The 22,601-nt window shown below is 51.1% G+C and overlaps 1 protein-coding gene across 1 annotated transcript in view; it reads left to right on the top strand.

Annotated features, from left to right (window-relative positions):
- Positions 1-1,188: 1,188 nt before the first annotated feature.
- The window catches only part of LOC140429923 (stabilizer of axonemal microtubules 1-like), an 82,003-nt gene continuing 60,590 nt past the window's right edge, over positions 1,189-22,601 (top strand). Inside the window, exon 1 of the mRNA XM_072517520.1 lies at positions 1,189-1,308. Coding sequence (XP_072373621.1) covers positions 1,271-1,308 — 38 coding nt within the window. The 5' untranslated portion in view covers positions 1,189-1,270. The remainder of the gene's footprint in view (positions 1,309-22,601) is intronic.

Below are 22,601 nucleotides of genomic sequence, written 5' to 3'. Positions count from 1 at the left end.
GAAACTTTCATTCACCTCGATGTTGCAGTGGCTGTCAAACTTGAGGAGGACCGTCTTGAATTTTGATTTATCTTCACCATCAGCAAAGGTGAGAGAATTGAAAATGTGGATGGCATGTTCCCCGGCCTTGGATAGGAAGAGAACGATCTTCCTGGTGTCTGAGGCAGCTTCCCAGTCTGTGGCTTCAAGGTAGAGCTGGAAGCGTTGTTTGAATATCTTCCAGTTGGCCCCTAGGCTACCGGTGATGCGGAGCGGCGGCGGAGAGCGGACGCTGTCCATTTTGCAGGATGGCTGTATGCTGGTGGAAGGCAGATCACTTGCACGTAGGTCTAGCAGGTAGGTCTAAGAAGTTCTAACATCCCTCAACTCCTGGTATCATGATGTGTTGGGTGCTCTGGATCCGTGGAACACATACAGGCCACCAACACTTAAAATAGTGCAACACTATTATTAAGTTAGAAACTGTTGAACATACTTTTACTGTGGGTTAACACGATGTTAGATTAAACTATGTCCTAACCAGTCTATGCACTCAGCACATGGTGAAGATCTGTGCTGTAAGCTCTGTCCTTCTAAGAGGCTGCATCCCGAATGAGCGGGAACTCTGATGCCCCCTGTCTTTATAGTGCGTGTGCCCTAACTGGTGATTGGCTGCGGTGTTGTGTGTGTTGATTGGTCTTGCTGTGTGTCCATCAGTGTGTGTGTCTGCTCCATGATATACTGGTGTATATTATGATAGTCGTCACATTCCGGCACCTGTTCGGGCAGGCTGGTACGAGAATTGAACCGCGCTGCTGGCCTTGTTCTGTGTTGCAAGCCAACTATTTAGCCCACTGTGCTAAACCAGCCCCAGATTCCAAGTTCCTTTGCAATTTAATGGTAAACATTTAAACTAAAAACGGTCAGTACTTTCCTGGACAGTAATTATGTTTCATACATTGTGTCCTGTGTGGCACTACTCAATCATCAAAGCTTGCGACTTTCCCCCCCTTGTGTGTTGCATTAAAATAAAACTTTTAAAAAATCATTTGGCTTTTCAAAAAATCAGTCTTTATCTGATTTCTGGAAGGGGGAAATTGTTGACATTTTTTGTAGAGTTTTTTTGTTGGTTAAACTGATCTACTAGGGAGCTGTTTGCATTGCAGTCAAGAGGATTATCAGAGGTGTTCCTGTTACTGGGACGGACGGATTGCTTAGAAACCCGCACGGATTTCTAACCAACACAACGCAGCCGAGCAGAGCAGGGTTCACACTGACTCCTCTCCACACCATGAAGAGGAAATGTATTTGCGAGCTCTGCACCTGTGGGTATGTAGGTCAATGTTTAGTTCACAGATTCTCCTTTGGTTTGACTCTGACGATAGAGGCTGCGGCTAAAATTAGACAAATTAATTAATTATATTTCAACGGTTATGGAGTGATCTCACTCAGTTAATAAAGTAAATAAAACGGTGCAGCATTATTACTGTGCAAGTAAATTGAAGCAGATTAACCGCTAGTACTGAGGATTAATTTGCACATTTATCTGTTGGGGTTTTCCATTGGGAATTATCTGAATAAACCGGATGCCTCATTTTATAAAAACATAAATAGGTTCGAATGTTACATTGAATTGAAATGTGGGGGAAATGGTGTCATGACTGGATTGTAAATGTAATCTCCGAAATAACCAGCCTGGTTAACGAGACCTGGAGAGTGCGAAATGTTAATGGATTCAGTGACCAGGAAACTATATAAAGGTAATGCTGTGCGCAATCTGTAACCATAGGAACGAGTGCCTATGTTCCTGCTGGTGAGTTTTATTTAGGATCAATATCACAAATGGAGCTAAAATTCCTAAATCACGGAGCTCGGCAGCAGTTCAATTCGCAATTGGATAATCTGAAATTATCCAAAAATGAAATGCCAGTCTGTATTTTTCATTATTGACCAGCAACAGTCAGCAACGTGCAATCTAAACTGGAAGAAAAGCACATTGCTAAAATGCGGTATTTTTCTGTTTTTAATTATCAACTGCTGCAAACGATCGTTTAAACGTGCAAATTATTTTTCTCCCTTTTTGCTATCCAAAACCTCTAACTATGAGAATTGGGGAATGATACTTGTAGCCCCATGTTTCTCGATGGCTTGGACCAGCAAACAGGTGTGTTACAGACCACTCAAGGAGCTAAACCTTGTGTATATTATAAACCTGGAGCTGTGGCTGATCAGGAATCTCTCCGGCTCTTGCTATGTGCTGGAAGGATTTGTAAATTTGATGCTCCACCTGTCTGGCAGTATTATGAACCCATCTTTTTGACCAGCAGGTCCTCTGGGTCGAACTTGAACCTAGCTTATCTGGTTCAGAGACAGGTACACAAGACCTGCACCACAAAGCCCCACCTCAGCAGCAACAGTGATACACTCGGAATTTCCTTCCATTCTCCATTTTGAAAAAATGCATGATCCTAATGTTTGTACAGCAGAAAATAAAATATTTTATAGATCGTTACAATATTTTATAGATAGTTACAGGTTCAAAGAATTTTGCCATGGGAGTTAAACAGCTCAAAACATAATTTGATGCAAAAAAAATCAATTTGCTGTACTTTTTAAGAGATGCAATTTTCTAGAATATCAACCCTTTTTCACTTTTCAAGCATAGAAGAAATGGAATAGTTTAAAATCTCCTGATACACAGGAGGTGGCCATCCAGTCCAGCGTCCATTTGAACCTCTCCCCTGATCTTTTCTCCGAACCCTTCAGCTATCAACTGCTTCCACCCCCCTTTCAGGCTCTGAACAAAATAACTTCTCCTCCCCTGGTTTTTTTTTAACCAATCATCTGAAATCTGTTACTGATTTTTCCACCACTGAAAATAATTTCACCTTATTTATCAAAACCATTCATGGTTTTGAAAGCTTCTGGTAAATGTCTCCTCTGCTCTGAAGGACATCCCTAGTACAATTCTAGTATGTGCTTCTCTAAGAACTTGCCCTGTGCTGTTCAGAGCTGATTTATAAATGTATACTTTATGCCTTTTTTAAACAGCCTTTTCAACATGTCCGGTCACCTTTGCGGAGGCTGATCCTAAAATATAAATTGGATCACGTCAATCATAACAATTGTCCAGTTTGTACAACTAGAGTTCTATTCTCTTCGGTTGAGGGGTGATTTGATTCAAGTTTAAGGTATTAAGCAGAATTGATAAGGTCGATAGAGATATTATTTCCATTGGCTGGAGAGTGTAGGATAAGAGGACACCATCTTTTAATTTATTTACACAATGAACCAGACCTTGAATGAAATTAACTGTTCCATAAAATTGTAATTGAAGCTAGATCAATTAAACTTTAAATCTATTGATAGGTCTTTTGAGGAAAAAGCAAGTACATGGGATTGGGTTGCCCATGATCTAATTGGGGAACAAACATTAGGGGATAAATGAGTTAGGGTGCAGCAATCCAATGGCCGGGAGTTGAACTGGGAATTTTCTATCAATTTAGTTCATATTTAAACATTTATTTGTTTCGGAAGAAATAACTCTCATTTATGTTGTACCGTAATGTATAATTGAAACATTTCAAGAATCTTCATAATGGATCTGTTTTGAAATTTGTAAAGAAACTTGGCAGATATTCGGTGCCAATGATGTTTTGTAAACATCAATTAAAAGAATGGTTGGCCAATTGTTTTTTTGGGGTAGGTAGGCGGTGGCGTAGTGGTGCTGACACTGGACTAATAATCCAGGACCCAGGGTAACCTGGGTTCAAATCTCACCACAGCAGATAGTGAAATTTGAAATTACTGAAAATAAATCTGGAATTAAAAGTGGAATGATAACCATGAAGTCATTTTGATTGTTGTTAAAAACCCATCTATTGTTGTTTACTAGTGGCCTTTAGGGATGGAAATCTGCTGTTCTTAGTTGGTCTGGCTTATATGTGACATATGTGGTCGACTCTTTACTGTCCTTTGAAACGGAGTTGAAGAACAATTGGGGAAGGGCGATAAATACTGGCCCAGCTGGTGATGCCCATGTCTCATCAATAAATGAAAGAGTATTTGTTTTGTTTGCACTGAGTGCTGAATTTGGTGCATTTGAGTGCTATAGTGAGAGTTTGGTGACTGAGGGAGTATAAGGCTTCATTTTTATCTAAAGTCTAGTCTTTCTTTTATTTAGTTAATTAACTTAAAAGTTGCTGTTTGGTTTAGAAGAAGGTGAATTTTCAATCAGCTTTAAACAAAGGTTCTACTTGTAGGTAATTGCAGCTGGAGCTTGTTAATTAGTTAATTGGATTAGGCCAGTTTTCAGAGGCTAGATTCACAGTCTAAAAGTGATCCCCTACAGTGCAGACTTTGTTTGCATTGAGTGCTGAATTTGGTGCATTTGAGTGCTATAGTGAGAGTTTGGTGACTGAGGGAGTGCTGAATTTGAGTGCTATAGTGAGAGTTTGGTGACTGAGGGAGTTAGGTGAGGAGGGAGTAAGGTGCTCCTTTCATTTTGTTTCTTACATTTCCGCAAAGAGTGAGAAGAGAGCCAGGAGTTTACAGAGAGTGCAGCTGACTGGGAGCAGAGTCGGGGGCGGAGGTCCAGTTGGTCCACAGGGCAGCTATATTCTGTAAGGTAAGAGGGGATGGAGGCTAGGCCAGTTGCATGCTCCTCCTGTAGGATGTGGGTGGTGAGTGATACCACCGGTGTCCCCGCTGACTATACCTGCGGGAAGTGCACCCAACTCCAGCTCCTCAAAGACCGTGTTAGGGAACTGGAGCTGAAGCTGGATGAACTTCGGATCATCCGGGAGGCAGAGGGAGTGATAGAGAAGAGTTACAGGGAGGTAACCACACCCAAGGTACAGGACAAGAATAGCCGGGTTACAGTCAGGGGAAAGAAAACAAACAGGCAGACAGTGCAGGGATCCCTCGTGGCCGTTCCCCTTCAAAACAAGTATACCGTTTTGGATGCTGTTGGGGGGGATGACCTACCGGGGGAAGGCCTTAGCGGCCAGGTCTCTGGCACTGAGTCTGGCTCTGGGGCTCAGAAGGGAAGGGGGGAGAATAGAAAAGCAATAGTAGCAGGAGATTCAATGGTTAGGGGAATAGATAGGAGATTCTGTGGTCTCGAGCGAGACACCTGGAAGGTATGTTGCCTCCAGGGTGCCAGGGCAAGGGATGTCTCGGATCGTGTCTTCAGGATCCTTAAGGGGGAGGGGGAGCAGTCAGAAGTCGTGGTGTACATTGGTACCAACGACGTAGGTAGGAAAAGGGGTGTGGAGGTAATAAACGAGTTTAGGGAGTTAGGCTGGAAGTTAAAAGCCAGGACAGACAGAGTTGTCATCTCTGGTTTGTTGCAGGTGCCACGTGATAGCAAGGCTAGGAATAGGGAGAGAGTGCAGCTGAACACGTGGCTGCAGGAATGGTGTAGGAGGGAGGGCTTCAGGTATTTGGATAATTGGAGCGCATTCTGGGAAAGGTGGGACCTGTACAAGCAGGACGGGTTGCATCTGAACCAGAGGGGCACCAATATCCTGGGAGGGAGGTTTTCTAGTACTCTTCGGGAGGGTTTAAACTAATTTGGCAGGGGAATGGGAACCGGATTTGTAGTCCAGCAACTAAGGTAGCCGATATTCAGGACGCCAAAGCGTGTAATGAGGCAGTGGGGAAGGGAACACTGACAAAGGAGAGTACTTGCAGGCACGGAGATGGGTTGAAGTGTGTATACTTCAACGCAAGAAGCATCAGGAATAAGGTCGGTGAACTTAAGGCATGGATCGATACTTGGGACTACGATGTGGTGGCCATCACGTAAACTTGGATAGAAGAGAGGCAGAAATGGTTGTTGGAGGTCCCTGGTTATAGATGTTTCAATAAGATTCGGGAGGGTGGTAAAAGAGGTGGGGGGGGGGGTGGCATTGTTAATTAGAGATAGTATGACAGCTGTAGAAAGGCAGTTCAAGGAGTATCTGCCTACTGAGGTAGTATGGGTTGAAGTCAGAAATAGGAAAGAAGCAGTCACCTTGTTAGGAGTTTTCTATAGGCCCCCCAATAGTAGCAGAGATGTGGAGGAACAGATTGGGAAACAGATTTTGGAAAGGTGCAGAAGTCACAGGGTAGTAGTCATGGGTGACTTTAACTTCCCAAACATTGAGTGGAAACTCTTTAGATCAAATAATTTGGATGGGGTGGTGTTTGTGCAGTGTGTCCAGGAAGCTTTTCTAACACAGTATGTAGATTGTCTGACCAGAGGAGAGGCAATATTGGATTTGATACTTGGTAATGAACCAGGGCAAGTGATAGATTTGTTAGTGGGGGAGCATTTTGGAGATAGTGACCACAATTCTGTGACTTTCACTTTAGTAATGGAGAGGGATAGGTGCGTGCAACAGGGCAAGGTTTACAACTGGGGGAAGGGTAAATACGATGTTGTCAGACAAGAATTGAAGTGCATAAGTTGGGAACATAGGCTGTCAGGGAAGGACACAAGTGAAATGTGGAACTTGTTCAAGGAACAGGTACTACGTGTCCTTGATATGTATGTCCCTGTCAGGCAGGGAAGAGATGGTCGAGTGGGGGAATCATGGTTGACAAGAGAGGTTGAATGTCTTGTTAAGAGGAAAAAGGAGACTTATGTAAGGCTGAGGAAACAAGGTTCAGACAGGGCGCTGGAGGGTTACAAGATAGCCAGGAGGCAACTGAAGAATGGGATTAGGAGAGCTAAGAGAGGGCATGAACAATCTTTGGCGGGTAGGATCAAGGAAAACCCCAAGGCCTTTTACACATATGTGAGAAATATGAGAATGACTAGAGCGAGGGTAGGTCCGATCAAGGACAGTAGCGGGAGATTATGTATTGAGTCTGAAGAGATAGGAGAGGTCTTGAACGAGTACTTTTCTTCTGTATTTACAAATGAGAGGGGCCATATTGTTGGAGAGGACAGTGTGAAACAGACTGGTAAGCTCGAGGAAATACTTGTTAGGAAGGAAGATGTGTTGGGCGTTTTGAAAAACTTGAGGATAGACAAGTCCCCCGGGCCTGACGGGATATATCCAAGGATTCTATGGGAAGCAAGAGATGAAATTGCAGAGCCGTTGGCAATGATCTTTTCGTCCTCACTGTCAACAGGGGTGGTACCAGGGGATTGGAGAATGGCGAATGTCGTGCCCCTGTTCAAAAAAGGGACTAGGGATAACCCTGGGAATTACAGGCCAGTTAGTCTTACTTCGGTGGTAGGCAAAGTAATGGAAAGGGTACTGAAGGATAGGATTTCTGAGCATCTGGAAAGACACTGCTTGATTAGGGATAGTCAGCACGGATTTGTGAGGGGTAGGTCTTGCCTTACAAGTCTTATTGAATTCTTTGAGGAGGTGACCAAGCATGTGGATGAAGGTAAAGCAGTGAATGTAGTGTACATGGATTTTAGTAAGGCATTTGATAAGGTTCCCCATGGTAGGCTTCTGCAGAAAGTAAGGAGGCATGGGATAGTGGGAAATTTGGCCAGTTGGATAACGAACTGGCTAACCGATAGAAGTCAGAGAGTGGTGGTGGATGGCAAATATTCAGCCTGGATCCCAGTTACCAGTGGCGTACCGCAGGGATCAGTTCTGGGTCCTCTGCTGTTTGTGATTTTCATTAATAACTTGGATGAGGGAGTTGAATGGTGGGTCAGTAAATTTGCAGACAATACGAAGATTGGTGGAGTTGTGGATAGTGAGGAGGGCTGTTGTCGGCTGCAAAGAGACATAGATAGGATGCAGAGCTGGGCTGAGAAGTGGCAGATGGAGTTTAACCCTGAAAAGTGTGAGGTTGTCCATTTTGGAAGGACAAATATGAATGCGGAATACAGGGTTAACGGTAGAGTTTTTGGCAATATGGAGGAGCAGAGAGATCTTGGGGTCTATGTTCATACATCTTTGAAAGTTGCCACTCAAGTGGATAGAGCTGTGAAGAAGGCCTATGGTGTGCTAGCGTTCATTAACAGAGGGATTGAATTTAAGAGCCGTGAGGTGATGATGCAGCTGTACAAAACTTTGGTAAGGCCACATTTGGAGTACTGTGTACAGTTCTGGTCGCCTCATTTTAGGAAGGATGTGGAAGCTTTGGAAAAGGTGCAAAGGAGATTTACCAGGATGTTGCCTGGATTGGAGAGTATGTCTTACGAGGAAAGGTTGAGGGTGCTAGGCCTTTTCTCATTAGAACGGAGAAGGATGAAGGGCGACTTGATAGAGGTTTATAAGATGATCAGGGGAATAGATAGAGTAGACAGTCAGAGACTTTTTCTCCTGGTGGAACAAACCATTACAAGGGGACATAAATTTCAGGTGAATGGTGGAAGATATAGGGGGGATGTCAGAGGTAGGTTCTTTACCCAGAGAGTAGTGGGGGCATGGAATGCACTGCCTGTGGAAGTAGTTGAGACGGAATCATTCAAGACCTTCAAGCAGCTATTGGATAGGTACATGGATTATGGTAAAATGACATAGTGTAGATTTATTTGTTCTTAAGGGCAGCACAGTAGCACAATTGCTTCACAGCTCCAGGGTCCCAGGTTCAATTCCGGCTTGGGTCACTGTCTGTGCCCGATCTGCACATCCTCCCCGTGTGTGTGTGGGTTTCCTCCGGGTGCTCCGGTTTCCTCCCACAGTCCAAAGATGTGCAGGTTAGGTGGATTGGCCATGATAAATTGCTTTTAGTGTCCAAAATTGCCCTTAGTGTTGGGTGGAGGTGTTGACCTTGGGTAGGGTGCTCTTTCCAAGAGCCGGTGCAGACTCAGTGGGCCGAATGGCCTCCTTCTGCACTGTAAATTCAATGATAATCTATGATTAATCTAGGACAAAGGTTCGGCACAACATGATGGGCCGAAGGGCCTGCTCTGTGCTGTATTTTTCTATGTTCTATTAGTGTGCACTGGGGAGTGCTCGCTCTTCTTCAAATGCTGACTGGGATCTTAAATGTCATTAGAACACCTGATAGGGCAGCTCAACTGTAATAATGCATACCATTAAATAAAATAAATAAAAGTAACCAACACATAGTCATAAAGTATTGCCTCATTGTGCACTATGGAAAGACAAACATTCCATTTATAGTTGGAATAATAGAAGTATTAAGAAAATTATGAAGGTTTGTGGAGGCGACCAAGGCAACTACAGAAGTTGTTTCGAAACAAAGAATGTGTAATAGTTTATGGATTGTCTTATATGAAGCAATAGTTAGATTAGCATTGATAAAAGTTAAATGAAATGGGCTGAAACATTAACTTTTAAAATTAATATTGATTGGGTTAACAATATCATAGGTAATATAGTAATATCATGGTTTTCTATGGGAGATGATATTCTAACTGATAACTACAGTTTAGACTCGGGGGATAGGTTGTCATTGCTAAGAAATAGCATTAACAAATGTTCTAATTACACACAAGTGCAAATTATTATAATATCAACCTAACTCCAAACACTGGACCTTTCCCCTTTACCAATACTGATGTCTGAAGATTAAAAATTATTGGTGGTCTACAGCATAGAAGGAGGTTTCTTATGCTAGCCCTCTGCAAGAACAACTCCGCTTGCCCTATAATACTTTTTTCTCTCTTCAGTTGCTTACTCCCTTTTGAAAGCCCTGGTTGAATCTGCTTGCACCATTCTACCAGGTAATGATAGCAAACAAAACTGCATTTTTAAAAAAATCTTCATAGAATCATAGAATTTACAGTGCAGAAGGAGGCCATTCGGCCCATCGAGTCTGCACCGGCTCTTGGAAAGAGCACCCTACCCAAGGTCAACACCTCCACCCTATCCCCATAACCCAGTAACCCCACCCAACACTAAGGGCAATTTTGGACACTAAGGGCAATTTATCATGGCCAATCCACCTAACCTGCACATCTTTGGACTGTGGGAGGAAACCGGAGCACCCGGAGGAAACCCACGCACACACGGGGAGGATGTGCAGACTCCACACAGACAGTGACCCAAGCCGGAATCGAACCTGGGACCCTGGAGCTGTGAAGCGATTGTGCTATCCACAACACTACCGTGCTGCCCCAATAATGATTGCTTACTGTCACAAGTAGGCTTCAATGAAGTTACTGTGAAGAGCCCCTAATCGCCACATTCCAGCGTTTGTTCGGGGAGGCCGGTACGGGAATTGAACCCGCGCTGCTGCCTTGTTCTGCATTGAAAGCCAGCAGTTTAGCCCATTGTGCTAATTTTTGAAGATTCATATCACCTTAAAATGTCTTAGAACCATTGAACCCCCACAGTGTGGAAGGAAGCCATTTGGCCCATCACATTTGCGCTGACCCTCCGAAAGGGCACCCTATTCCAGTAACCCCACCTAATCTGCACATTTTTGGACTGTGGGAGGAAACCGGAGCACCCGGAGGAAACCCTCACAGACACGGGGAGAAAGTGCAGAGTCCGCACAGACAGTGACCCGAGACTGGAATTGAACCCGGGTCCCTGACGCTGAGGCAGCAGTGCTAACCACCATGCCACCCGCTTCATTCAATAGTGCAGCAATATAACCTTAACCCTAACCCTAACCCTAATTTGGTCAACTTCACCCCTCCACCTCCTATCATTTTACTATTTCTATGTTTATGGAAGGCTTTTTGATTCCCTTTCATATTAACTGCCAGGATTTTCTTGTGCCCTCTTAACCTCTTTGATTTCCATTTTCAATCTTCCTTTGAACTTTCTACATTCAGCCTGGTTCTTCTTTGTATTATTAATTTGTGATTTGTCAATCACCCAATTTGTCTGCTTCATTTTGCACTCTAGCTTACTATCTATCCGGAAGCTCTGGATTTGTTTGCATTACCCATTTCTCCTCTTAACGTAGTCCATTGTTTTGCCTGTGTTGAGGACACAGTTTGGGGTAAATGGCAAGTTATTCCAAATCCCAGAAGGGAAACTTGAAACGAACACATTCAACTGCGTTTTTACACTTTGGTATAATGAGAGGACAGATTGAAAATCCAGAGAATGCTATCCTAAATGTTTCGTAATGATTTTAAATAAAATTACTGTTTGTTCAGCAATAAAATAAACAAGTGACCTAGAAGTACAGCGGCTATAAACCGTATCACTAACTTTACCCAGTTCTAAACAATCTTTGCTTCGCTTCCTTCCGACCTAACTTTCCCAAAGGTCACACAACCTCTTCAGATTTAAAAACGATATAAGTCCAGTAACAGTCACTCCACCAGACCATTATATCTGTTAGGGTTGCTTCTGAGGTAGAACAAAGTAACTTGCTTTTGCTTCCTGGGAGTTTTTTTATTTCAAAAAATATACTTTATTCATAAAATCTATCATAAACATTACAGAACATTTCAAATTGTCTTGACTGTACATTTCCATCAGAGTTACACATTCCCTTGATTTTCTTCCATTCAATTTTGATAACCTTACACACATATCGCTCTTTACGTTACAATTCCTTGTTAAACATTTACATTGTCATGTTTCTTTTATACATTGGAGTGTTAATGACCCAGACCGAGGGGGGTTTACCCTGTTCCCCGCCCCTCGGTGTACATTTGCTAGTAAGACCTTACACAGTGGTCTTTTCCATTGCCTTGGCGGCAGCTGCCCCAAGCTTGAGTGCGTCCCTCAGCACGTAGTCCTGGACCTTGGAATGTGCCAGTCTGCAACACTCGGTCGAGGACAGCTCTTTGCACTGGAATATCAGCAAGTTTCGGGCAGAGCGCCTTTCACCGAGTTGATGACCTTCCAGCAGCAGTTGATGTTTGTCTCGGTGTGTGTCCCTGGAAACAGTCCGTAGAGCACAGAGTCCTGTGTCAAGTAACTATTACTGGTGTTGGTGCAGGTCTAAAAAACCAGCTTCCTACCTACGTTTAATCATCTTATACAGTTTTCCCCTTTGAACTTCCCTTATCATAGAATTTACAGTGCTGAAGGAGGCCATTCGGCCCATCGAGTCTGCACCGGCTCTTGGAAAGAGCACCCTATCCAAGGTAAACACCTCCACCATATCCCCATAACCCAGTAACCCCACCCAACACTAAGGGCAATTTATCATGGCCAATCCACCTAACCTGCACATCTTTGGACTGTGGGAGGAAACCGGAGCACCCGGAGGAAACCCACGCAGACACGGGGAGGACGTGCAGACTCCGCACAGACAGTGACCCAAGCCGGAATCGAACCTGGGACCCTGGAGCTGTGAAGCAATTGTGCTAACCACTATACTACCGTGCTGCCCCACCGTTAGCTATCTAAGCTAACTTCTTCAAAAGTCAAACCTAATTACCCCCATTTCTTGAGTCTAATTTTTAGAGTGTAAATGCAAAATACGCCCACTTTAGGACCTCTCTTCACACCATGTCCCTTATTTTGAACCTTTAACATGGTAATCTACCCCCTCATCTTCTGTTCCCCATTGTTATCAACTTGCTTTTAGCAAATATTTGTTTGCTAAGCTCATCAACATATCAAAGGCATTAATGCCATTAACATAGCCAAGCTAGCTATACCTTAAGCAAACTTACATTTAAAAAAATATATAACCAGCAGAAAATATTCCAATTTCTTGGATTTCCCTCATATTTTCATGTTGCCGCTGTTTTCCTGTCACCTGCCAATCTTTAATTCCAATTTACCTGGAACAGATCTATTCCTGCCCCACTGAAATTGGCCTTTCCCCAGTCTTGTTACAATAGATTTTTCCTTGTTCTTTTTTCATGGCTAATCCAAATAAATATTATGATACTATGATCACTATATCAAGGGCAATTATAGATGGCAAGAAAACTTACCAGTGATACTTGCATCCCCTAAATGAATTTAAATGAAAATGAGCTCAATTAACATTTCTCTCTTGGTGTCTCATGATTCAAGGATAATTTTACACGTGTTTGATGTAACATGGTACAAATATGTGAAACAGAAGTAGTGTAAGCTGTGCCCGGACTTTGCCCGGACTTCAAAGACTTAGAAGCATCTTATGATAACGTTTGACAGGTAGCTATGCTGGAAACCATAAATTAAGGCTGAACTGTAAATTGATATGGTTAATCGCTACATCAAGATATGAGAAAACAATAATTGCAATTGGGTTGACAAAAAGGGGCTTAGAGATATCACTCAGAACATTGGGCGACATTCTCCGACCCCCCGCCGGGTCGGAGAATCGCCGGGGGCTGGCGTGAATCCCGCCCCCGCTGGTTGCCGAAGTCTCCGGCACCGGAGATTCGGCGGGGGCGGGAATCGCGCCGCGCCGGTTGGCGGGCGCCCCCGCTCGATTCTCTGGGCCGAAGTCCCGCCGATAAATTGCCTTGTCCCGCCGGCGTAAATTGAACCACCTACCTTACCGGCGGGACAAGGCGGCGCGGGCGGGCTCCGTGGTCCTGGGGGAGGCGCGGGGCGATCTGGCCCCGGGGTGTGCCCCCACGGTGGCCTGGCCCGCGATCGGGGCCCACCGATCCGCGGGCGGGCCTGTGCCGTGGGGGCACTCTTTCCCTTCCGCCTCCGCCATGGTCTCCACCATGGCGGAGGCGGAAGAGACTCCCTCCACTGCGCATGCATGGGAAGCTGTCAGCGGCCGCTGATGCTCCCGCGCATGCGCCGCCCGGAGATGTCATTTCCGCGCCAGCTGGCGGGGCACCAAAGGCCTTTTCCGCCAGCTGGCGGGGCGGAAATTCGTCCGGCGCCAACATCGCCCCTCAAGGTTGGGGCTCGGCCCCCAAAGATGCAGAGCATTCCGCACCTTTGGGGCGGCGCGACGCCCGTCTGATTTGCGCCGTTTTGGGCGCCAGTCGGCGGACATTGTGCCGTTTCCGGAGAATTTCGCCCAAGATCACCGATAGCAAATTGACACCAGGGGCGAAATTCTCCGGAAACGGCACGATGTCCGCCGACTGGCGCCCAAAACGGCGCAAATCAGACGGGCATCGCGCCGCCCCAAAGGTGCGGAATGCTCCGCATCTTTGGGGGCCGAGCCCCAACATTGAGGGGCTAGGCCGACGCCGGAGGAATTTCCGCCCCGCCAGCTGGAGCGGAAATGACATCTCTGGGCGGCGCATGCGCGGGAGCGTCAGCGGCCGCTGACAGTTTCCCGCGCATGCGCAGTGGAGGGAGTCTCTTCTGCCTCCGCCATGGTGGAGACCGTGGCGGAGGCGGAAGGGAAAGAGTGCCCCCACGGCACAGGCCCGCCCGCGGATCGGTGGGCCCCGATCGCGGGCCAGGCCACCGTGGCGACACCCCCCGGGGCCAGATGGCCCCGCACCCCCCCCAGGACCCCAGAGCGCGCCCACGCTGCCTTGTCCCGCCGGTAAGGTAGGTGGTTCAATTTACGCCGGCGGGACAGGCAATTTATCGGCGGGACTTCGGCCCATCCGGGCCGGAGAATCGAGCGGGGGGGGCCCGCCAACCGGTGCGGCGCGATTCCCGCCCCCGCCGAATCTCCGGTGCCGGAGACTTCGGCAACCGGCGGGGGCAGGATTCACGCCAGCCCCCGGCGATTCTCCGACCCGGCGGGGGGTCGGAGAATTTCACCCCAGGTGTCTGCTGGACATGTAGCCAGAGTGGCTCCTTCAGCAATGAACCTGCTGATTCAATCTGTTCTGCGATGGATGTCCATTCAGCGCCATCTTGTAAATACTGGGCCAAAGAATCACATTAAAAATAAGATGGCATGTTTATCTCAATAATACGAACTGATGATTTACTGTTTTTTGGTGGGTTAAAAAGATTTCTAAATTATACATTTGAAACGTTGACTACAGGATTCCTGACTTTATAATTAGTAATTAATGGTTACCATGTCCAGAGAAGGTGTTCAATATTTGAAGCCTGTTCGTATCCTTACTGAAAGTTCTGGAGCTAACCAGAGTGCAGGCGGTACTAGACCTGGTATTGTGCAATGAGATGGGTTTAATTGGGGTTCTCATAGTGAAGTATTGAAGATCGAGTTCTTTGAGAAGGTGACTGAACAGGTAGATGAGGGTAGAGCAGTTGATGTGGTGTATATGGATTTCAGCAAAGCGTTTGATAAGGTTCCCCACGGTAGGCTATTGCAGAAAATATGGAGGCTGGGGATTGAGGGTGATTTAGAGATGTGGATCAGAAATTGGCTAGCTGAAAGAAGACAGAGGGTGGTGGTTGATGGGAAATGTTCAGAATCGAGTTCAGTTACAAGTGGCGTACCACAAGGATCTGTTCTGGGGCCGTTGCTGTTTGTCATTTTTATCAATGACCTAGAGGAAGGCGCAGAAGGGTGGGTGAGTAAATTTGCAGACGACACTAAAGTCGGTGGTGTTGTCGACAGTGTGGAAGGATGTAGCAGGTTACAGAGGGACATAGATAAGCTGCAGAGCTGGGCTGAGAGGTGGCAAATGGAGTTTAATGTAGAGAAGTGTGAGGTGATTCACTTTGGAAGGAATAACAGGAATGCGGATTATTTGGCTAATGGTAAAGTTCTTGGAAGAGTGGATGAGCAGAGGGATCTAGGTGTCCATGTACATAGATTCCTGAAAGTTGCCACCCAGGTTGATAGGGTTGTGAAGAAGGCCTATGGAGTGTTGGCCTTTATTGGTAGAGGGATTGAGTTCCGGAGTCAGGAGGTCATGTTGCAGCTGTACAAAACTCTGATACGGCCGCATTTGGAGTATTGCGTACAGTTCTGGTCACCACATTATAGGAAAGACGTGGAGGCTTTGGAGCGGGAGCAGAGGAGATTTACCAGGATGTTGCCTGGTATGGAGGGAAAATCTTATGAGGAAAGGCTGATGGACTTGAGGTTGTTTTCGTTGGAGAGAAGAAGGTTAAGTGGAGACTTAATAGAGGCATACAAAATGATCAGGGGGTTAGATAGGATGGACAGTGAGAGCCTTCTCCCGCGGATGGAAATGGCTGGCACGAGGGGACATAGCTTTAAACTGAGGGGTAATAGATATAGGACAGAGGTCAGAGGTAGGTTCTTTACGCAAAGAGTAGTGAGGCCGTGGAATGCCCTCCCTGCAACAGTAGTGAACTCGCCAACATTGAGGGCATTTAAAAGTTTATTGGATAAACATATGGATGATAATGGTATAGTGTAGGTTAGATGGCTTTTGTTTTGGTGCAACATCGTGGGCCGAAGGGCCTGTACTGCGCTGTATTGTTCTATGTTCTATGTTCTAAACTGAACGATAGCTGACTCCCAATGTTGCAGCCATCTGTGTGCAAAGGGCCCTGCAGACCCTCAGCAACCCTGCAATCTGTCTTCCGACCCATCACTAAGATTGTTGAGGCATCTGCTGGAACAGTGACACTGTCTGCGTCCACTCAGGCTGACAACATTCCTGCTCCTACCACTGCACCTCTGCCAGTGCTCTTGCTGTTACACCCAGACTGCTGCTACCCATGCCAAGCCTCTAGCGGCAGAACTATTTGAGTTTACTCTGCAAAGTCATCTGCAGTCTCTCCCGCTGTAACAAGAGACTTGTTCCCACCGGGGTCACATTCCGTACTAGTGTTAGGACAGACAGAGTTGGTGTTAACATAGGCATTATAGAAATGCACACGTGTGGGGTCACCTGATGTGAGCACGGGAGCGGCTGCGTTTTCGCAAACTCCAGCTCTGCTCATCTTTCAATTGTTGTTTTTCTCCTTGTGCACATCTCTTGTGTCTTTTTTAGGTTTACATGACTTTTACCATGTACAGAGGTTTCATAGAATCCCAACAGTACACAAGGAGGCCATTTGGCCCATTGAGTCTACAACAGCCCACTGAAAGAGTACTCCACCCAAGCCCACTCCCCCCAACCTTTCTCCATAACCCATTAACCTAACCTACACATCCCTGGACACTAAGGGGCTAATCCACCTAACCTGCACATCTTTGGACCGTGGAAACTGGAGCACCCGGAGCAAACCCATGCAGACACGGGGAGAAAGTGCAAACTCCACACAGACAGTCACCCGAGGCTGGAATCGAACCCAGGTCCTTGAAGGTCTGAGGCAGCAGCGCTAAGCACTGTGTCGCCCAGGTTTGTTGGTCAATGTTTCAACATGTTCAATCAAAGAACAAAGAAAAGTACAGCACAGGAACAGGCCCTTCGGCCCTCCAAGCCCGTGCCGACCACGCTGCCCGACTAAACTACAATCTTCTACACTTCCTGGGTCCGTATCCCTCTATTCCCATCCTATTCATGTATTTGTCAAGATGTCCCTTAAATGTCACTATCGTCCCTGCTTCGAGACGCTTTGCTTTAATTCTCCTTGATTCAAGGTGGCTGGAGGGAGTTGGGTACCAATTCTCATTTTTCTTTGTGACGATGCTGGGTTAGGCCAGGTTCGGCATTGTGGTCAGTATCCTGTTGCCTATTGGCCTGGGGTAACTCCCTTGGGGGTGATGTGGGGGAGTCCAGTGTGGGTCCAGGTTCGAAGAGGTGAAGATTTTGGGTTCTAAGTTATTTTGTGGCAGCTTTTATTTCTGCATCGTGATCCTGCTGGTCAGTGACCAGGGGATGTGACACTTACAGGTATTGCAGTCAGGTGAGCCAATCACACTCAACCTGACCACAAAGAGGCTGTTGGTTTTCCCCCTTCTCCTCCTTTCTGTTGGACACTGACCAGGATGGAGGCTCCTCACTGACCGAGCCGGAGACTCCTCACTGACCGGGACTGAGGCTCCACACTGACCGGGACTGAGGCTCCACACTGACCGAGCCGGAGGCTCCACACTGACCGAGCCGGAGGCTCCTCGCTGACCGAGCCGGAGGCTCCTCACTGACCGAGCCGGAGGCTCCTCACTGACCGAGCCGGAGGCTCCTCACTGACCGAGCCGGAGGCTCCTCGCTGACCGGGCCGGAGGCTCCTCGCTGACCGGGACTGAGGCTCCACACTGACCGAGCCGGAGGCTCCTCACTGACCGGGACTGAGGCTCCACACTGACCGAGCGGAGGCTCCACACTGACCGAGCCGGAGGCTCCTCACTGACCGAGCCGGAGGCTCCTCGCTGACCGGGCCGGAGGCTCCTCGCTGACCGGGACTGAGGCGCCTCACTGACCGAGCTTGAGGCTCCTCACTGACCGAGCCGGAGGCTCCTCACTGACCGAGCTGGAGGCGCCTCACTGACCGAGCCGGAGGCTCCTCACTGACCGAGCCGGAGGCTCCTCGCTGACCGGGCCGGAGGCTCCTCGCTGACCGGGCCGGAGACTCCGCCACGGAGGCTCCAGGACTGAGGCTCCTCACTGACCGAGCCGGAGGCTCCTCGCTGACCGGGACTGAGGCTCCTCGCTGACCGGGCCGGAGACTCCTCGCTGACCGAGCCGGAGACTCCTCGCTGACCGGGACTGAGGCTCCACACTGACCGGGACTGAGGCTCCTCGCTGACCGGGCCGGAGTTTCCACACTGACCGGGCCGGAGGCTCCACACTGACCGAGCCGGAGGGGCCTCACTGACCGAGCCGGAGGCTCCACACTGACCAAGCCGGAGGCTCCTCACTGACCGTGACTGAGGCTCCTCACTGACCGAGCCGGAGGCTCCTCACTGACCAGGACTGAGGCTCCTCACTGACCGAGCCGGAGGCTCCTCACTGACCGGGACTGAGGCTCCTCGCTGACCGGGACTGAGGCTCCTCACTGACCGAGCCGGAGGCTCCTCACTGACCGGGACTGAGGCTCCACACTGACCGAGCCGGAGGCTCCTCGCTGACCGGGACTGAGGCTCCTCACTGACCGAGCCGGAGGCTCCTCACTGACTGGGACTGAGGCTCCTCACTGACCGAGCTGGAGGCTCCTCACTGACCGAGCTGGAGGCTCCTCACTGACCGGGCCGGAGGCTCCTCACTGACCGGGACTGAGGCTCCTCACTGACCGGGACTGAGGCTCCTCGCTGACCGGGCCGGAGGCTCCACACTGACCGAGCCGGAGGCTCCACACTGACCGAGCCGGAGGCTCCTCACTGACCGGGACTGAGGCTCCACACTGACCGAGCCGGAGGCTCCTCACTGACCGGGCCGGAGGCTCCACACTGACCGAGCCGGAGGCTCCACACTGACCGAGCCGGAGGTTCCTCACTGACCGAGCCGGAGGCTCCAGGACTGAGGCTCCTCACTGACCGGGACTGAGGCTCCTCACTGACCGGGACTGAGGCTCCACACTGACCGGGACTGAGGCTCCACACTGACCGGGACTGAGGCTCCACACTGACCGAGCCGGAGGCTCCTCACTGACCGGGACTGAGGCTCCACACTGACCGAGCCGGAGGCTCCACACTGACCGAGCCGGAGGCTCCTCGCTGACCGGGACTGAGGCTCCACACTGACCGAGCCGGAGGGGCCTCGCTGACCGAGCCGGAGGGGCCTCGCTGACTGGGCTGGAGGCTCCTCGCTGACCGGGCCAGAGGTGTCTCGCTGACCGGGCCGGAGAAGCCTCGCTGACCGGGTTGGAGGATCCTCGCTGACTGGGCCGGAGGTTCCACATCGACCGGCCCGGAGGCGCCTCGCTGACCGGGCTGGAGGCTCATCGCTGACCGGCCCGGAGGGGCCTCGCTGACCGGGACTGAGGCTCCTCGCTGACGGAGACGGAGGCTCCAGGGCTGTGGCTCCTCGCTGACCGGGCCGGAGACGCCCCTCTGACCGGGCCGGAGGCTCCTTGCTGACCGGGCCGGAGGGCCCTCACTGACCGGGCCTGAGGCTCCTCGCTGACTGGGACTAAGGCCCCAGACTGAGCGGGACTAAGGCACCTCGCTGACCGGGCCAGATGTCCTTCGCTGACCGGGCTAGTGGCGCCTCGCTGACCGGACCAGAGGGGCCTCGCTGACCGGGCCTGATTGGGACTGACACGCCTCGCGACCGGACCGGAGGCGCCTCGCTGACCGGGCTAGTGGCGCCTCGCTGACCGGACTGGAGGCTCCTCGCTGACTGGGCTGGAGGAGCCTCGCTGACCGGGCCGGAGGGTCCTTGCTGACCAGGCCGGTGGGGCCTCGCTGACCGGGCTAGTGGCGCCTCGCTGACTGGGACTGAGGCTCCTCGCTGACGGAGACGGAGGCTCCAGGGCTGTGGCTCCTCGCTGACCGGGCCGGAGGCGCCCCTCTGACCGGGCCGGAGGCTCCTTGCTGACCGGGCCGGAGGGCCCTCACTGACCGGGCCTGAGGCTCCTCGCTGACTGGGCTGGAGGAGCCTCGCTGACCAGGCCGGAGGCTCCTTGCTGACCAGGCCGGTGGGGCCTCGCTGACCGGGCCGGTGTAGCCTCGCTGACCGGGCCGGTGTGGCCTCGCTGACCGGGCCGGAGGAGCCTTGCTGACCGGGCCGGAGGTTCCTCGGTGACTGGGCTGGAGGAGCCTCGCTGACCAGGCCGGAGGGTCCTTGCTGACCAGGCCGGTGGGGCCTCGCTGACCGGACCGGAGGCTCCTCGCTGACTGGGCTGGAGGAGCCTTGCTGACCGGGCCGGAGGGTCCTTGCTGACCAGGCCGGTGGGGCCTCTCTGACCGGGCCGGTGGGGCCTCACTGACCGGGCCGGAGGAGCCTCGCTGACCGGGCCGGAGGAGCCTCGCTGACCGGGCCGTAGGAGCCTCGCTGACCGGGCCGTAGGAGCCTCGCTGACCGGGCCGTAGGAGCCTCGCTGACCGGGCCGTAGGAGCCTCGCTGACCGGGCCGGAGGCTCCTTGCTGACCAGGCCGGTGGGGCCTCGCTGACCGGGCCAGAGGAGCCTCGCTGACCGGGCCGTAGGAGCCTTTCTGACCGGGCCGATGCTCCTTGCTGACCAGGCCGGAGGCTCCTTGCTGACCGGGCCGGCGGGTCTCGCTGACCGGGACTGAGGCTCCTCGCTAACCGGGACTGAGGGGCCTCGCTGACCGGGCCGGTGGGGCCTCGCTGACCAGGCCAGGGGGGCCTCGCTGACCGGGACTGAGGGGCCTCGCTGTCCGGGCAGGAGGGGCCTCACTGACCAGGCCAGGGGGGCCTCGCTGACCGGGACGGAGGCTCCTCGCTGACCGGGCCAGAGGGTCCTCGCTGACCAGGCCAGAGGGGCCGCGCTGACCAGGACTGAGGCTCCACACTGACCGGGACTGAGTCTCCTCTCTGACCGGGCCAGAGGGGTCTCACTGACCAGGCAGGAGGCGCCTCGCTGACCGGGCCGGATGAGCCTCGATGACGTGGCTGGAGGAGCCTCGATGACCTGGCCAGAGGCTCCTCGCTGACCGGGCCAGAGGAGCCTCGCTGACCAGCAGTGAGGTTCCAGGACTGAGGCTCCTCACTGACCGGGCCTGAGGGGCCTTGCTGACTGGGCCAAATGGGCCTCGCTGACCAGGCAGAAGGGGCCTCACTGATCGGTCCAGTGGGACCTCCCTGACTGGGACTGAGGCTCCTCGCTGACCAGGACTGTGGCTCCTCTCTGACCTGGCCGGAGGGGCCTAGCTGACCGGGCCGGAGGGGCCTCGCTGACCGTGCCGGAGGGGCCTCGCTGACCGTGCCGGAGGGGCCTCGCTGACCGTGCTGGTGGGGCCTCGCTGACCAGGCCGGAGGGGCCTCACTGACCAGGCCCGAGGGGCCTCGCTGACCAGGCCGGAGGAACCTCGCTGGCCGGGCCAGAGGTACCTCGCCGATCAGGCCAGAGGGGCTTCGCTCACGGGGCCGGAGGGGCCTCGCTGACCGTGCCGGAGGGGCCTCGCTGACCGTGCTGGTGGGGCCTCGCTGACCAGGCCGGAGGGGCCTCACTGACCGGGCCAGTGGGACCTCACTGACCAGGCCCGAGGGGCCTCGCTGACCAGGCCGGAGGAACCTCGCTGGCCGGGCCAGAGGTACCTCGCCGATCAGGCCAGAGGGGCTTCGCTCACGGGGCCGGAGGGGCCTTGCTGACCGGGCCGGAGGGGCCTTGCTCACGGGGCTGGAGGGGCCTCGCTGACCGGGCTGGAGGGTCCTCACTGACCGGGCCGGAGGGGCCTCGCTGACTGCGCCGGAGGGGTCTTGCTGACCGGGCCGGAGGGGCCTCGCTGACCGGGCCGGAGGGGCATTGCTCACGGGGCCGGAGGGGCCTTGCTGACGGGGCCGGAGGGGCCTTGTTGACAGGGCTGGAGGGGCCTCGCTGACTGCGCTGGAGGGGCCTCGCTGACCGGGCCGGAAGGTCAGCACTGACCGGGCCGGAGGGGCCTCGCTGACCGGGCCGGAGGGGCCTCGCTGACTGCGCTGGAGGGGCCTCGCTGACAGGGCTGGAGGGGCCTCGACCACTACATGCGGATCTTTGAGTTAGTTTCTCAATTTGCAGACACTCGTGCAGATGTTTGTGGAAACTTGCCGCAAACCTTCACATGCGCACTTTTAAAGAAAGAAAATGAGAGGATGTGGGCGTTGCTGGCTAGGCCAGCATTTATTGTCCACTCCTATCGCCCTTGAAGGTGATGGTGAACAATCTTTGTTCTGATCCCAGTTGGTGTTACTTCTGGACGGGAAGGTCCGAGAATGGAACACTGCCTCAAAAGACCATAAGTTTTACTTTTCTTTAGAAAACATGGATGAACAGAGTCAGAGAGCAACAAATTAGTTTGTAACATAAAAAGGTTTTAACCATGAACGGCTTGACCGTAATACAGCACTCCCATTTATCTTCACAGATCTACACCAATTTTAAGGCTAACACTGATTACAAAATAAATCTTGTGCTATAATGGTCCAA

The sequence above is a fragment of the Scyliorhinus torazame genome, chromosome 9 (genome assembly GCF_047496885.1).
Source record: "Scyliorhinus torazame isolate Kashiwa2021f chromosome 9, sScyTor2.1, whole genome shotgun sequence".
NCBI classification, from domain to species: Eukaryota; Metazoa; Chordata; class Chondrichthyes; order Carcharhiniformes; family Scyliorhinidae; genus Scyliorhinus; species Scyliorhinus torazame.
The sequence above is the reverse complement of the archived record's forward strand: the minus strand, read 5'-3'. Positions and strand labels throughout refer to the sequence as shown.